The sequence below is a fragment of the Suillus bovinus genome, assembly GCF_016758785.1.
Source record: "Suillus bovinus strain UH-Sbo-P2 chromosome Unknown EDB93scaffold_57, whole genome shotgun sequence".
Taxonomy (NCBI): domain Eukaryota; kingdom Fungi; phylum Basidiomycota; class Agaricomycetes; order Boletales; family Suillaceae; genus Suillus; species Suillus bovinus.
The window spans coordinates 110,922-127,770 of record NW_024542113.1 but is presented as its reverse complement, the minus strand read 5'-3'; the positions used below and the strand labels follow the sequence as shown (position 1 = coordinate 127,770).

Below are 16,849 nucleotides of genomic sequence, written 5' to 3'. Positions count from 1 at the left end.
TAATAGAACCTGCAGCTAAAGCCTTCATACTGCCCGTTTACAAATGAGAACTCCCACGGTCATGGAGTCGCCACCGCCGCCATGGTCAACCGTCAAGCAGCCTGAGAGTCAACTTGTGTTCGTGCATGATAAGGGACGAGGCGTAAATTTCTCAACATAAGTAAATGTCTCAATAGATAAGTTTTTGAGCTTCGAATGAAATTTCATGCCTATCCCTACACGCCAGACCACGCTGTGATTGTGTCGAAGAGAGATGCTGGATAGTAGCCCGACTTGGACCTGTGTTTATCTCCTTGTTCAAATTTTACCATGCTCCTCGTTGCTTTTGATCCTTTTTCGTAAACACTGGCAGGTAAGTTGCGACCCGAAAAAGCCTGTCAGACCGCAAGGAATATTACTGCGCCATACCGGGAAAATTCATTTTTATAACAAATACAACAAAATCACCTGAAAAAAGGGACTATATGCAGATCGCTAGCGACGACACTATTGTTGATCTTCCCATAGACTAGGATCATGAGGAAGTAACAGAGAAGTACCTACGGCGAGAAATGCAATTGCCATCAAGTAGTAATATATCAACCATGCGTCATGGCCTTCTTGTAGCGAATAAGAGAAGACCGAAGCTGCAGATGCTGGGCCAATGATCTTTGCACCTGTTACAACCAGCTGGATAATTCCATTGGTTGCTCCAAGCGATGCGCGATTGGGAGCGGCGGCTCTGATAAACAATGTCAAGCATGCTACGACTTCTCAGTAAATCAAAAGATGCCAGAAGTGGTTGGTTGACATACGATAGCACATGACCAAACTAGTTAACAGAGAAAGTTGAACACCAACGGACAGCCACACCGTCCAACCCATACCATGGACCCGAGCGAGCCCATTGGTCACTGGGAATAAAATGGTGATAGGTACGCCGGAGACAACGCCAGCAATATTCATGGCTCTTGCGCCGAGGCGCTCGTGTAGCTGCGCATAGAAAAGTAGCTGGAATACGCCATGGGCAACACCTGATATCGCAAGTATAGCACCGATTTGGGGAGGGTCGAGCGAAAGACCACCTAGTTCGATCGGCGTCGAGAAAAAAATAGGTAGGACCAAATTAAATGCCGCATAGAATAATGACATAGTGACATAACTTGCTGTCACAGTCAGGACCTTTGGAGTCAGCAAGGCGCACAGTGGCAACGGCTTTGATGGTACTATTTCAGAGTTTGCAGAAATGGCCAAACCATTTCTTGATGGCGGAAAAGGTTTTGCGTATGATTTTCGCAGGAGCCATCCTTTAATCAGCTCCCAAAGTGGCGCCCTTGTTGAAACACTCTCGTTACCGTACTTAGTGTTATCCAGACATGGTCTTAAGAAAATCTTTCTCACCTCTTTGAAACGGGAATACGTGACCAACCAAGCCACCAGGGCAAATATAGCTGGAATAGCACATGGTAAGAGGTATGGGTAGATCTTCAGGAGTTTCGATCGCCCAAAAATCTCAGGGAACCTATCTGCGGGTCGGGAGAGCGATCCACCAATGAGTGGTCTAAGCTATTGTGAATCCCGTTTCAAAAGCAAAAAGTACTTTATATTCCTACCCAACTAAGGTTCCCAACATCCATGGGAGCGGCATATAGCCGTACGCCTTCGGCAAGTTGGTTGTGTCAGTGATGTCCATTACCATGCTTTTGATGACCCCATTGCTCCCATTGAAGGCCCCACAGAAAGCACGGCTGATCAGTAAGTCAGTACTTGACGATTATGGTGAATATTAAATACCCGAACCTGATCACCAGACCGACAAAATTTTTCGACAGCCCAAAGGAGAACAACGAAATTGATATCGCGAATAGAGCGGTCAGTATCACAGGCTTCCGCCCAATGTGATCAGATAATTGGCTCCAATGGAGGATAGTCAATGCTTGAGCCGTATAATACGATGATTGCTTGAAACGATATAAGGAAGGAACACATGACAACGAAGGATTGTGAGATGCTCACCAGGATGCCAACATAGTGTCCAACCCGGGATTCGTCTCCGTTTGTCACGCCGATGTCCCTGATCAGCTTGATAAAATTCCGGTTGTGGTTAGATTCAAGTCCAAAAAAAAGAGGGAATATACTCACTTGAGGGGCAAATGGGGCAAGGGTCTGAAAAACAAGCGAATCGGAAAACTGTAAGAATAATATGATCCAGAACTGATCCCAAGGCAGAGGGGAAGTTCGGGAAATCCTCTGGTCTGGCCGTTGGAGAAGAAGAGTCTCTTCATCTTGACGCGCTACCATGATGGTACGAGAGAAAGATGGACGATGGGCGCAGCCTATTAAATTCGTATATGAGCCGGCAATTAAAAGGCCCATCGATCAGTCGACCGATAAGTAGTCCAAGTGTAGCATCATCCATAAGGACATGCTTCTGGAATCTGGTGAAAGCCCACTTGGACGTAAAGGAAGTTGAACCTCCTAAGTACTATTATGGTCCGAAAGCACGGGCAGGTCTGCATTTGGTTAGGCCGGTACGTTACATACGTACCCAAGCTGCGGCGAAGTGCAAACATTTATATGAGGGCAATAATTTCAAGTAGGCATGACCGTCGAAAAGCAAAATGATTTGTAGAGCATGTTCTCTGTTATGAAACATGAGGAAGTCATGATGATTCCACAGCATAAGTCATGGCGCATACGATGAAAGTCGCGTGATGCTAGTTGGCCTCGTGGTTCCTCCACGATTTGAGGATATGCATGTTGGTACTGTACTCAACTGGTCAGTGCCGTAATTGCCTAGACTTGAGAGTTTTCGTGCAATCCGCATCCCTGTGTGGCAAATCGACAGCTGGCGGTCATTTTTGCAATGATGGGCCATCCAGAAAACACGACAAGATTCTTGATTACTGAGGTCTTATTCCGAGTCGCTGAGGAGAGCTGCTGCCATCAGGAATCGAAATAGCGTGGGAGGAACATGACGAATTACGTCCAAGTCTCCAACTTTCCTTCAAGGAAAGCGACCAGGGTCAAGAGCTCCCAGGAAGGAAGATATCTTCCTAGTGTAAATTGCAAATAATAAGGGATATATCCGGAAGATGCACCGACGTGGTTGTAGACAAATAACACGCGGTCATCGTGTTGTTGGCAGAACGCGGTAGTTTTGCCAACCGGTCTAGCGAAACTGGGACCAGCCTGGTTCATGGCAGAACTCACGCGAAGTAGAGTGCACATTATCTCGGTACAATACAATCAATCCATGCAATGGTGTAATCTCGGTCGACACATTTCAAACACTGCGCAAAAATTATGCAGACTTTCGGCTACACTGTGAGCACCATGAAAGCCACGGAGTTAAGAAGTTCACGCACCATGCTGCCATCGACATGCTCACATGCGGACTTGTGAAGAGGTTGGCAAATATTGCTCTCGAGACTGCACAGCATCCTTCGTGTGAACACCTCTCTCGACCAAGCCTCGTGATGCAGATGACGTTCTTACTATGTCTATATCTCGCCTGATGTCACTGAACTTGCAGCTCTCAAAGATTTGAGAAGGACTGAAAAAGTTCAGAGTATTAATGAAGTTGAAGTGCTCGAGGGAAATGAGTTTGATTTTGATGAGGTGGATCGGATCGAAGAAGGTACAACGCCACATGCTCAGGTTACCAGTCATGATTATGCAATCAAAGCTTAAACGATGATGCATGGTGGAAGGGACGAGGCAGCATTGACTGATGCATTCATTCATTCGGAATATTGTTGTACATATAACCTACATAGCCTAGAGTGTTGCCAGTCCAGTCCCTACGCTGGGTCATTCGCGATAGCGATCTTCCCATACACTAGGATCACGGGGAAGCAATAGAGCAGTACCCACTGCGAGAAATGCAATTGCGATCAAGAAGTAATATATCAACCACGCATCATGCCCTTCCTGCAATGAATAAGAGAAGACCGAAGCTGCAGACGCCGGGCTAAGCATTCTTGCTACTCCGACAACCATCTGGGTAATTCCATTGGTTGCTCCGATCGAGGCGCGATTGGGAGCAGCTGCTCTAACGAATAATGTTATGCAGGCTACAAGTTGTCCTCAGTTTAGCAGAATGCATGAAGTGCTGAATTGACATACGGTAGCACATGACCAGGCTAGTCGTTAGCATAAGCTGGACAGAAACGCACAGCCACACCGCCATACCTATCCCATAGGCTCGAGCTAGAGCATTGATCACTGGAAATAAAATGACGATGGGTATGCCGGAGCTAACGCCGGTGAAATGTATAGCTCCTGCGCCGAAGCGATCATATAAACGATCGAAGAAAAGTAGCTGAAATATGCCATGTACGGCGCCTTGTGCCGCAAGTAAAGCGCCGATGCGAGGAGGGTCGAGGGAAAGACCGCCAAGTTCAATCGATGTCGCATAGAAAACAGGTAGGACCGCAGTAAGCGCCATTTGAAGCAGGCCTGTAGTGGCATAACTTGCTGTTATGCTCAACACTTTCGGGGTCAGCAAGTCACGCAGCGGAAGCGGCTTTGCTTGGACTTCTCCGGAATCCGCTTCCCCAGGATCAACAATAATACTGTTCGATGTCTGGTGAGGTTTTGAATATGACTGTCGCAGGAATCTTCCTTTGATTAGCTCCCATAGCGGCGTCCTTGTAGAAGCGCTCTGGTGACCACGCTTAGTGTGATCCAGAGATGGGTTTACAGCATCACGCTCACCTCTTTGAGACAGAAATACGTGACTAGCCAAGCTATCAATATGAAAGAAGCCGAAATAGAGCACGGCAGAAGATATGGGTAGGTTTTGAGGAGTTCTGATCGCCCGAAGATGTCAGGGAATCTGTCCGCTGGTCGGGAGAGCGATCCCCCAATGAGTGGTCTAGATGCCGTCAACCTCAGTGCGCGAGAAAATGTACTGTATCCCTACCCAAGTGTGCTTGCGATCATCCACGGAATTGGCATATAATTGAATGCCTTGGGCATATTGGTTGCGTCGGTGATGTCGATAAGCACGCTCTTCATGACACTATTGCTAGCATCAAATGTTCCACAGATAACACGACTGGTCAAGAGTATCAGCAATCGATGGCCAATAACTACCATCTGATATTTGAATGAACACGCTCACCTAACAACCAGACCAAGGAATGTCTTCGACAGCCCAAACGAAAACATCGAAACAGATAGTGCTGACAATGCTATCAGCATTACAGGCTTCCGCCCAATATGATCAGACAGTTGGCTCAAATTAAAAACAGTTAGTGCGTGAGCTGCATAGTATGATGATTGCTTGAGATAATATCAGGAACGAATACAAGGGCAAGAACGATGAAGACATGCTCACAAGGATGCCGACATAGTGACCAACTTGGGATTCGTCTCCGTTCGTCACTCCAATATCTTTAATAAGCTTGGCAAAGTTCCAATTCAAGCTTTAGTCACATATAAGTCCAAGCAAAGGAAATGTACTCACTTGGGGAATAAACGGGGCAAGGGTATAAGAAGAAACAGGATCTGGCATGTCCAATAACAGTACGATCCAAAATTGATTCCAGGGCAGAGGTGTCTTGGTCGTTGGCTGCTCCGCTCGATGCAGAAAAGGTGTCTCCTCGTCATCCTGCGGCGCAATCATGGTGGTACGAGGGAACGACTTGAATGAAAGATGCACTTCATCATACTAATATGTGAACTCGTTCCGATAAGGCGGTTCCTGAGCGGCTTGTTGGCTAGTAGGATAAGGCATGAGGCTGCAATAAGCGCGCTTCTTCTGGTCAGTTGACTTGGCATGATTAAAGATCATACCGGCACATCCCATCAGGCTGTGACACCCCACCAGTATGGCCAGGCACTACACTGTAACCTAGCTGGCTAATTTGAACCCTCATGGCCTAAGGTCGGGACCCGTGCAAGGTGAGATTAGACATAGAAAGACGACGCTAGATGAGGATGGTGTTATAGACGCACATGAATTGGAATTCTACCCGGAAATGAAGTAGGATGCAACGGCTGTGCAGGGCGTGGCCTTACCAATACTTTACCACATAACTAACACCGGTGAGCTCAGGGACATGGCCAAAACGGCTAAAATAGCTGATATCGAGTAATCTTCAACGACACTCATCGCATGGTAAAAACATTACATGTTGTCGACTTGATACATTGCATTGGTCAAGTTGATCGCACTTTTGTCGAGAGCTAATTTAGCTCCATCACACCGATTTCAAAGATTCAACTTCGCAATAGTGTACAATGATATGTGGTAGGGCAGAATACGATTCGAAGCAGAGTTGAGTGAGATATTACAAAGTATGTATCCGAACCAGCGGTCGTACGAAGTCGTGATAGCCGATAGTAGCCTACAGTTTTGCCAGTTCCCTCCCTACGCTGGGTCATTCGCAATGATATGCTCGGTGATCTTCCCATACACTAGGATCACGGGGAAGCAATAGAGCAGCACCGACTGCGAGAAATGCGATTGCGATCAAGAAGTAATATATCAACCACGTATTATGCCCTTCCTGCAATGAATAAGAGAAGACCGAAGCTGCAGACGCCGGGCCAAAGATTTTGGCTAGTGCAGCAACTGTCTGGATAATTCCACTGGTAGCTCCGACCGAGGCGCGATTGGGTGCAGCTGTTCTGACGAATAATGCCAGACAAGCTTTGGGATGTTTTCAGTTCAGCAGAATGCAGGAAGTGCTGTATCGACATACAGTAGCACATGAACAGGCTAGTCTTCAGTATAAACTGGACGGCGACGCACAGCCACACCGCCATACCTATCCCATAGGCTCGAGCTAGAGCATTGATCACTGGAAATAAAATGACGATGGGTATGCCGAAGCTAACGCCGGTGAAATATACAGCTCCTGCGCCGAAGCGATCATGTAAACGGGTGAAGAAAAGTAGCTGACATATACCATGTGCGACGCTTTGTGCCGCAAGTAAAGCGCCGATGCGAGGAGGGTCGAGGGAAAGACCGCCAAGTTCAATCGATGTCGCAAAAAAAAGAGGTTGGACCAAAGCAAACGCTGCTTGAAGCAGGCCTGTAGTGGCGTAATTTGCTGTTATGCTCAACACTCTCGAGGTTAGCAAGTCACGCAGCGGAAGCGGCTTTGATTGAACTTCTCCGGAATTCGCTTCCCCAGGATCAACTATAATACTGCTCGATGTCCGGTGAGGCTTTGAATATGACTGTCGCAGGAATCTTCTTTTTATTAGCTTCCAAAGCGGCGTCCTTGTAGAAACGCTCTTGTGACCACGCTTAGTATGGTCCAGAGATGGGTTTACAGCATCACACTCACCTCCTTGAGGCAGAAATACGTGGCTAGCCAAGCTATCAGTGTGAAAAATGCCGAAACAGAGCATGGCAGAAGATATGGGTAGGTTTTCAGGAGTTCTGATCGCCCGAAGATGTCAGGAAATCTGTCTGCTGGTCGGGAGAGCGAGCCCCCAATGAGTGGTCTAAATGCCGTCAACCTCGGTGCGAGAGAACATGTACTGTATCCCTACCCAACTGCGTTTGCAGTCATCCACGTAAGTGGCATGTAGTTGTATGCGTTGGGCATATTGGTTGCGTCGGTAATGTCCATCAGCACGCTCTTGATGACACCAATGCTCGGATCAAATGCTCCACAGACAACACGACTAGTCAAGAATATCAGTAATCAATGGTCACAACTACCGTCTGATGAACACGCTCACCTAACCACCAGACCAAGGAATGTCTTCGACAACCCAAACGAAAACATCGAAACAGATAGTGCTGACAATGCTATCAGCATTACAGGCTTCCGCCCGATATGATCAGACAGCTGACTCCAATGGAAAACAGTCAGTGCGTGAGCTACATAGTATGATGATTGCTCGAGATGTTATCAGGAACGAATACAATGGCAAAAACGACGAAGACATGCTCACAAGGATGCCGACATAGTGACCAACTTGGGATTCGTCTCCGTTCGTCACTCCAATATCTCTAATGAGCTTGACAAAGTTCCAATTCAAATTTTGGTCACATATAATTCCAAGCAAAGGAAATGTACTCACTTGGGGAATAAACGGGGTAAGGGTATGAGAAGAAACAAGATCTGGCATTTCCAATAACAGTACGATCCAAAATTGATCCCAGGGCAGGGGTGTCTTGGTCGTTGGCTGCTCCGCTCGATGCAGAAAAGGTATCTCCTCGTCATCCTGCCGCGCAATCATGGTGGTATGAGGGAACGAGTTGAATGAAAGACGTAACACATAATACTACGTGAAATCCTGTTGATAAGGTGGCTTGTTGACTAGTAGGATAAGGCATGAGGCTACAATGAGAGCGCTTCTTCTGGTTGATTTGGTATTAAAGATCATACCAGCGCATCATTAGCTAAGGCTGTGGCACCCCGCCAGTATGGCGCCGCCCTGAGATAGGTACCACCACACTATAACCTAGCTGGCTAACTTGAACCCTCATGGCCTTAAGGTCTGAGCCCGGGCGAGGTGAGATTGAATAGACATAGAAAGACGACGCTAGATGAGGATGGTGTTACAGACGAATTCTACCCGGAAACCAAGTACGACGCAGCGGCTGTGCGGTTCTCTCTTACTACATGACTCTCAGACTTACACTCCGGCAAGTTCCGCCTTCCAATTCTTTTCTGCTACAAACACCGGTAAGCTCTGATGGGTCTAGATCCATGGCATCCGCATGCAATGACAGCAAGTTCGGCAGGGACTCTAAGGTGCTATGGTACTGTTTTACGTGTAGGAAGTTCACCCTCGTGATGAACTCTCGTTGGTCGTTGGGCTTCTTACCCGGGCCAGAGAACCTGATAAGGAGGAGATCCATGACACCTTGTGCCTGTGGCGAATGAGACTCAACACTTGCCGCCTTGCGTACGTGGATTCCTGCACTTTTGTGAACCCAAATGGGCCTGCATGGACGCAGACGCTCACACTGACACTCACCCCTGCATTGACAGTGACACGATGCTTGCACTTGTGCTCATGGGGATGCCTCGCGGCTCCTATGGGGATCTGACTTCGCTGCGTCGCATTTACTTTTACTAAGGTGGGAATCACAGCTCACCTTAGCTCACTTTTACACAGATTGGGTCACTATTTTTTCCTTCGTTCTCACTACTTACACAACTGCACAAGAGCGCCCACAAATTTACGTCTACGGAGACGAATGTCGACTATTTTCGTAGCGCCGCTGATGGGCCCCAGGTCTGAATTTTCCCTTTGCGTTTTTTTTGTCATTTTTCAACATTTGTTTGCACTCATGTCAAGACCTGCAGCATTTGTTCGAGGGGTCAACCCACCGCCCAGACTGCTCTGTGAAAACGTCTCGCTTGGCACTTCACTCTGACTGTGACACCAATTTTTCCAACTTGCATGGTTCCCGTCTGCCTGCTTTGTCGCTTTATGTCTCTTCCATGTGTGGATAGCGGAATTCTGTGGTTCATTCTTATGTAGTATTGATGTCCGGGCCCGCTACCCGCAAAGGATTTCTATTGACATGTTATCTCAGGCTATGGAACGTTCACCTGCACATACAGACGTACATGAAGTTGTATTCTATCCGGAAGCGAAGTAAGACGCAACCCTGGCGTGGCCTTTCTCCTTATACCACATAACTAGATACTCCGGCTCCGGTGCCTTCTTTCAGATTTTCTTTTTTGCTACACTACTACGGCTACCAACTGCCAGTCCCAAAAGTAGGTCCACGAAACATTGCATTACTGGCGGATAGTAGATACAGTATCATACTGGCAAGATTAATACGGTTTAGAAAATATCGATTTATCTAAATATGCGGAAGCCAGAGTATGAACGAGCGTTTTAGGTGTGGTTCCAATTTGCAGAGGAGTTGGTTCTGAATAGTCGAGACTGTTAATTGCTACTGGGGGCGGTTGGTGGAGAGAAACGCTGGAACTTTGGTATTTCCAGGGAAATCAGAAAGATCGTGTTGTAGATACTGGACAAGGATGCTACCCAATAATCAGTGACAAAGCGCAAGGTATGATAACAAGAAACCTACTTGCTATATGCTTTCTCATATGCTAGACCACCTGCTCCTTCGCAGCCTTACGAGCGCTTGCAAGTGAGGAGTCTACAAAATTCCAAAATCTTCCTGCTGTATAAAGGTCACACATAGGCTTTCCTTTTTCTGCACCAACCGAACCGTCCCCGTCAATGTCCCCTGGTATTTTTAAATAATTTAAGGTACAAAAAAGGCACTCGATGATTTGCTGATGAGGCTACCACAGTCGGTTCAAAAGAAGCGCTGCGCTACGCGTTGCTACAAGTCACTTGGCCCAGCAGTGGGTTTCCTGATGCGCAGACTGCATTTAGCAGATAAGTGAGAACTAGTAAGTGATGTCGTCAATCTCGGCGTTCAGACTTTTGTCTGAAGGTAGATGAACGAACGCAAAAAATTAAAAACGCTACAAGAGTATGAGAGCAATTACAGGCTTTATATGGACCTGCGAAAGTTCAAGAGTTCCGATATGTTACGCCGTACTGTCAACGGTATTGGCAGGGGTAGGTACTGGCTTTGTCGACTGGTAGTAAGATGAGTAAGTGAGTCATGGAACAGAACACGATATCACGCACAACGACACAGACAGCACAAGACACAATGATAGCGGCCCCGATAACTGACAGTAAAGACGGCACAACTCCGAAGATTAGGCGTTCAAGCACTACAGCAAAAATTATCTGGATATACACCCCAGTAGAACCGCGTGATACAGTTTCTCGCCGCAACCCCAATGTCAAGAGAGCCTGGAAAGGTAGTGAATTACATGCAGACAATGGAGGATCACTAGTGACTGACCTGTGCTAGGAAGCCAAAGACACCAATCATGAGCAAAAGAAGTGACCATCTCCATGATCTAGGATATACAACAGGAATCTCGAAGACGACCATCCTGTTACATGAGCGAATGATCAATGCAACAGTTAAATATGCATGGATGTATGTGCGAACCCCAAATATGCGATGATGGTGCACCACAAGGAAAAGAATGTCATTACATGCATCGGATGAGCTCGCTTCCCAATTGCGCGAATCGATGTATCTTTTAAAACCGTTTTAGTAGTCCTTACCATGACAAGGTCAATCACAATACATACATGCCCCAGTGGCTCCAACAACACCGATCATACCTGCGCTATAGAACATCGAATGGTAAAATGGGGGAACGGTGTACAAACAACAATATTCACCCAATGCCAGCAAGCCTTTGCACCGGAGTTGTATCCGAGAAGTAGGATCCGTCGGGATTAGCGCCTGGCACGAACTTGAATAGAAATGGGGGGCGAGCGATGAGGACAACACCAAGTAAGCTGAAAACTAGTAACATCTCTCTAAGTATCCATAGACAAGAGGAGTCAGAGCATAACTCTCACCTCCCGCGACAGCTTGAATGACGGAGTAGCCCTCCCTAAGGAGGAGGCACCCAGTGATCGCCGTTGTAAGAGGTGTCAAGAAAGTCAGGACTGTCGCATCTGCAACAGATAGATACTGAAGCGACATATACAGTCCACATAATCCAAAAAACCTGAGCAATGAAACGATCACCAAAAATTGAGGTTATGCGTGCAGATAAATGCCCACCCGGTGATCCCACGGATTATCAATAGCATTCGAACACCTCTGGGGCCAAAGATTGGATCAGGGACCTTTGTGACAACCCTTCATGTCGTCAATCGCAGGGTATTATTATCTGAAAAGCAACGACATACATGTATATCACACAGCACGTGAATGTGATACCCTGAGGACGAATCGATATTCAAATGAGAGCAGTGCATCAAAATACTTTGACGCACCATCCTGACTACAATAACCTGTTGTGTTGACATTCATTCCATTCGGGGAATAGAGATAAAGAAACAAAGCTAACTTCAAATGCGTGCACCGGAGGCTCCAAGCTGTTCAACATCTTCACCGACAGATTCATGAGAGCGAAAAAAAACTGGGAAGCTATAATGTATAGCATCCCGGCATTATTGGCGATGAACCCTTGGACCTTGAGTCGTCTATTGATTGCTCCATCATCTTGGGACGTGCTGGCAGAAGTGTATGGTGTAGAACCATAGTCATGAACTACAGTGGTGTGAACGAGAGGAGACTTGCTGTTGATCATTTTTGAGCTTCGTCTTCGCCGAGTTCAGCCTGTGAACGTCGCACTACTAGTAAATGTAATGCTTATATATGTGTAACCGCTCGAGTCAAGTGATATTAAAATCGTACCGGGATATTTGGCAACAAAAAGTTGGCAATCCAAATTTAGCTACCGGCCTTCCGAGCACTATTTTTAGTTCAAGGGACGGAGTAGAATCGGACCACCCTCGAATTTAGCACTAGACAGGAGTCCATCAACTCAGAAAACGGTATTCCTGGTGGTGCACATTCATGTTTTGTAAATTGCAGATAGTGAAACTTGAATGAGAAACATGACAATGGTCGTGGTATGTACAACTGCTGAAGTATTTTTTGAAGAGTGCAAGACATCAATGGTGGGCAAGGGCACACAAATTTATATTGCAGTATTGTCAGCGGCACTGTCTTGATGATGCTTCTGTTTTTTTTTTTCATCTGGTGGGTGAAATCTACATTAGCACAGAAATTTGATAACAACAAGCATAGTGACCACACCCACGATGACATAGAGAAGAAGACATGATGACAGCGGCACCAAGAACTGACAGTAAAAACGATATAACTCCGAAGAATAGGCGTTCGAGCACCACAGCAAAAACCAACTGAGCATACATTCCAGTGACACCACGTGACAAAGTTTCTCGCCGTAGTCCCATCGTCAAAAGAGTCTAAAATTACCAGTAAGCAAATGTAGCGTCGTTCAAGTTGGTATGCGCACCTGCGCTGCAAAGCCGAAGACATTAACCATGAGCAGAAGAGGCATCCACATTCATGATGTAGGATATACAACGGGAATATCGAAGACAACCATCCTGTTACAGATGATAAATTGACACGTAAAATGCAGCGATACATTGACACACCCCAAAGATGATATAATTGTGCACCATGATGAAAAGTATCTCATTACATGCATCGGGTGAGCGCGTTTCCCGAATCCCAATTGCACGAATCAAGGTATCTATCAAAACCATTAAAGCGGTCATTACCACGAGAGCTCAGAGACTTCATAACAATACGTACATGCTCCAGTAATTCCAAGCACGCAAACCATACGCGCTCTGCCGGAAATAGATAAATTGTAAGTTAAGCGGGACAGGATGGAGTGCCCACCCAACACCCGCCAGCCTTTGCGCAAATGCCACGTCTGGGAGTCCTTGAGGAATAGCATTCAGGGGGCCAAATAGGAATGCGGGCCTGCCTATGAGGACAACACCGAGTAGGCTGAAAATTAATCATAACCTATAAAAGGCAAATCATAACTCTCACCTCCCGTCACAGCTTGCTTGACGGAGTAGCTCTCCTTCAAAAATACAGATCCAGCCACCGCTGCCGTGAGAGGTGTTAAAAACACCAAGACCGTCGCATCTGCAACAGACAAGTACTAGAGTGACCAGTACATGCCAGCTAACCCGAAAAACCTGGGCACAGATCATTAACAAGTTCGAGGCCGTACAAGTATATCAGCACGCACCCAATGATACTACGAATGAAAAGCATCATTCGAACACCTTTAGGTCCAGCTAACGGATCAGGGATCGCCGCAACAATCCTTCATATCATCAGCTTTAAATCGTCGTCTGGAAAAGCAACTTGTCGCAGCATACAAAAGTGATGCTCTGAGACAAATCAATAAACATTCGAGTCGACGGCTGTGACGCACCATCCTGATCACAATAATCTGTTTACATTTGTTCCACTTCATATCTGAACACCAAAGGTAGAAAAGCTAACCTGAATGCATGCGTGTTGTTATGCTCGTACTAACACACATAGACCTTATTCGTATCACGTGCTCGTGCCTCGTACCTAATCCAATTGGTGACAGCCAGACGTGATTTTTGGCTCCATCACATCTCAACAAGGATCTCAATCATTCCTTGACTAATTTCAAAGATTCAACTTCGCAATAGTATATTACAAGTGTACAATGATATGTGGTAGACCGTAGAGCAGAATATGATTCGAAGCAGAGTTGAGCGAGATATTGCAAACTAAGTATCCGAACCAGCGGCCGTACGAAGTTGTGATAACCGATAGTAGCCTAGAGTTTTGCCAGTTCCCTCCCTACGCTGGGTCATTCGCGATAGCGATCTTCCCATACACTAGGATCACGGGGAATCAATAGAGCAGTACCCACTGCGAGAAATGCAATTGCGATCAAGAAGTAATATAACAACCACGCATCATGCCGTTCCTGCAATGAATAAGAGAAGACCGAAGCTGCAGACGCCGGGCCAAAGATTCTTGCTAGTGCGACAACCGTCTGGGTAATTCCATTGGTAGCTCCGACCGAGGCGCGATTGGGCGCAGCTGCTCTGATGAATAATGCCATACAAGCTTTGAGTTGCTTTCAGTTCAGCGGAATGCAAGAAGTGCTGGATCGACATACAGTAGCACATGAACAGGCTAGCCGTTAGCATAAGCTGGATGGCGACGCACAGCCACACCGCCATACCTATCCCATAGGCTCGAGCTAGAGCATTAATCACTGGAAATAAAATGACGATGGGTATGCCGAGGCTAACACCGGTTAAATGCACAGCTCCTGCGCCGAAGCGATGATGTAAACGGGCGAAGAAAAGTAGCTGACATATCCCATGTGCGACGCTTTGTACCGCAAGTAAAGCGCCGATGCGAGGAGGGTCGAGGGAAAGACCGCCAAGTTCAATCGATGTCGCAAAAAAAAGAGGTTGGACCAAAATAAACGATGTTTGAAGCAGGCCTGTAGTGGCATAACTTGCCGTTATGCTCAACACTCTCGAGGTCAGCAAGTCACGCAGCGGAAGCGGCTTTGCTTGGACTTCTCCGGAATTCGTTTCCCCAGGATCAACTATAATACTGCTCGATGTCTGATGAGGCTTTGAATATGACTGTCGCAGGAATCCTCCTTTGATTAGCTCCCAAAGCGGGGTCCTTGTAGAAACGCTCTTGGGACCACGCTTAGTGTGATCCAGAGATGGGTTTACAGATTCACGCTCACCTCTTTGAGACAGAAGTATGTGACTAGCCAAGCTATCAATATGAAAAAAGCCGAAATAGAGCATGGCAGAAGATATGGGTGGGTTTTCAGGAGCTCTGATCGCCCGAAGATGTCAGGGAATCTGTCCGCTGGTCGGGAGAGCGATCCCCCAATGAGTGGTCTAGATGCCGTCAACCTCAGTACGAGAGAAAATGTACTGTATCCCTACCCAACTGCGTTTGCGATCATCCACGAAAGTGGCACATAATTGTATGCGTTGGGCATATTGGTTGCGTCGGTAATGTCCATCAGCACGCTCTTGACGACACTCATGCTCGGATCAAATGCTCCACAGACAACACGACTGGTCAACAATATCAGTAATCAATGGTCACAACTACCATCTGATGAACACACTCACCTAACTACCAGACCAAGGAATGTCTTCGACAGCCCAAACGAAAACATCGAAACAGATAGTGCTGACAATGCTATCAGCATTACAGGCTTCCGCCCGATATGATCAGACAGTTGACTCCAATGAAAAACAGTCAGTGCGTGGGCTACATAGTATGATGATTGCTCGAGATAATATCAGGAACGAATACAATGGCAAGAACGATGAAGACATGCTCACAAGAATGCCGGCATAGTGACCAACCTGGGATTCGTCTCCGTTTGTCACTCCAATATCTCTAATGAGCTTGACAAAGTTCCAACTCAAATTTTAGTCACATATAATTCCAAGCAAAGGAAATGTACTCACTTGGGGAATAAACGGGGCAAGGGTATGAGAAGTAACAAGATCTGGCATTTCCAATAACAGTACGATCCAAAATTGATCCCAGGGCAGGGGTGTCTTGGTCGTTGGCTGCTCCGCTCGATGCAGGAGAGGTGTCTCCTCGTCATCCTGCCGCGCAATCATAGTGGTATGAGGGAACAAGTGGAATGAAAGACGCAACACATAATACTATGTGAAATCCTGTTGATAAGGTGGCTTGTTGGCTAGTAGGATAAGGCATGAGGCTACAATAAGAGCGCTTCTTCTGGTTGATTTGGCATAAAGATCATACCGGCGCATCTCGTTAGCTAAGGCTGTGGCACCCCGCCAGTATGGCGCCGCCCTGAGATAGGTACCACCATACTGTAACCTAGCTGGCTAACTTGAACCCTCATAGCCTTAAGGTCCGAGGTGAAATTGAATAGGCATCGAACGACGACACTAGATGAAGATGGTGTTACAGACGAATTCTACTCGGAAACCAAGTACGACGCAGCAGCTGTGGCGGCGGCACGTGGCTTCTCTCCTTACTAATACCGCATAATGTTCAGACTACACTCCGTCAAGTTCCGCCTTTCGGATTTCTTTTCTGCTACAAACACCGATGAGCTCTGATGGGTTTAGATTCATGCATCTGCATGCAATGACAGCAAGATCGGCAGGGAAGCTAGATAGCACTCTAAGGTGCTATGGCACTGTTTTACGTGTAGGAAGTTCACCGTTATGATGAACTTTTGTTGGGCTTCAGTCTTCTTACCAGAGAACCTGATAAGGGGGAGATCCACCATGACACCTTGTGCCTGTGGCGAACGAGAGTACTACCCTAACACTCACCGCCTTGCGTACGTGGACGCAGACGCTCACACTGACACTCACCCCTGCATTGACACGATTCAGATGCTCGCACTTGTGCTCATGGGGATGCGTTGCCTCGCGGCTCTTACAATTTGGGGATCTGACTTCGCTACGT

The 16,849-nt window shown here is 46.8% G+C and overlaps 6 protein-coding genes across 6 annotated transcripts; all 6 read right to left on the bottom strand.

The window, feature by feature from the left end:
* Positions 1-486: 486 nt before the first annotated feature.
* On the bottom strand, positions 487-2,280 carry EDB93DRAFT_1253316 (major facilitator superfamily domain-containing protein; the record flags this gene model as incomplete). The annotated part of the gene is made up of 6 exons (XM_041453436.1): positions 487-743; positions 795-1,540; positions 1,593-1,727; positions 1,780-1,940; positions 1,996-2,061; positions 2,122-2,280. 6 exons carry the CDS (start codon positions 2,278-2,280, stop codon positions 487-489), a joined length of 1,524 nt encoding a protein of 507 aa, XP_041304730.1.
* Positions 2,281-3,792: 1,512 nt separating this feature from the next.
* Positions 3,793-5,611, bottom strand: EDB93DRAFT_1253315 (major facilitator superfamily domain-containing protein; the record flags this gene model as incomplete). The annotated part of the gene is made up of 7 exons (XM_041453435.1): positions 3,793-4,055; positions 4,108-4,645; positions 4,699-4,858; positions 4,907-5,041; positions 5,108-5,268; positions 5,324-5,389; positions 5,453-5,611. 7 exons carry the CDS (start codon positions 5,609-5,611, stop codon positions 3,793-3,795), a joined length of 1,482 nt encoding a protein of 493 aa, XP_041304729.1.
* A 422-nt stretch (positions 5,612-6,033) lies between these two features.
* EDB93DRAFT_718758 (major facilitator superfamily domain-containing protein) lies at positions 6,034-8,378 on the bottom strand. Its single transcript, XM_041457204.1, has 6 exons — positions 7,900-8,378; positions 7,684-7,844; positions 7,492-7,626; positions 7,284-7,443; positions 6,693-7,230; positions 6,034-6,640 (listed from the first exon to the last, which is right to left on the bottom strand). Exons 1-6 carry the CDS (start codon positions 8,185-8,187, stop codon positions 6,369-6,371), a joined length of 1,554 nt encoding a protein of 517 aa, XP_041304728.1. The 5' UTR covers positions 8,188-8,378; the 3' UTR covers positions 6,034-6,368.
* Positions 8,379-10,129: 1,751 nt separating this feature from the next.
* EDB93DRAFT_1165014 (integral membrane protein DUF6) lies at positions 10,130-12,245 on the bottom strand. Its single transcript, XM_041450160.1, has 12 exons — positions 12,205-12,245; positions 11,877-12,168; positions 11,803-11,820; positions 11,716-11,747; positions 11,588-11,665; positions 11,380-11,531; positions 11,197-11,323; positions 11,104-11,141; positions 10,958-11,048; positions 10,805-10,898; positions 10,582-10,752; positions 10,130-10,529 (listed from the first exon to the last, which is right to left on the bottom strand). Exons 2-12 carry the CDS (start codon positions 12,117-12,119, stop codon positions 10,479-10,481), a joined length of 1,095 nt encoding a protein of 364 aa, XP_041304727.1. The 5' UTR covers positions 12,120-12,168; positions 12,205-12,245; the 3' UTR covers positions 10,130-10,478.
* A 134-nt stretch (positions 12,246-12,379) lies between these two features.
* EDB93DRAFT_1165001 (uncharacterized protein) lies at positions 12,380-12,871 on the bottom strand (the record flags this gene model as incomplete). The annotated part of the gene is made up of 3 exons (XM_041450159.1): positions 12,855-12,871; positions 12,633-12,804; positions 12,380-12,568 (listed from the first exon to the last, which is right to left on the bottom strand). Coding segments are annotated over exons 2-3 (200 nt in total), but the record flags the coding sequence as incomplete, so codon positions are not given.
* Positions 12,872-14,213: 1,342 nt separating this feature from the next.
* On the bottom strand, positions 14,214-16,023 carry EDB93DRAFT_1253312 (major facilitator superfamily domain-containing protein; the record flags this gene model as incomplete). Its single annotated transcript, XM_041453434.1, has 7 exons — positions 14,214-14,476; positions 14,529-15,066; positions 15,120-15,279; positions 15,328-15,462; positions 15,520-15,680; positions 15,736-15,801; positions 15,865-16,023. 7 exons carry the CDS (start codon positions 16,021-16,023, stop codon positions 14,214-14,216), a joined length of 1,482 nt encoding a protein of 493 aa, XP_041304725.1.
* Between the last annotated feature and the right edge of the window lie 826 nt (positions 16,024-16,849).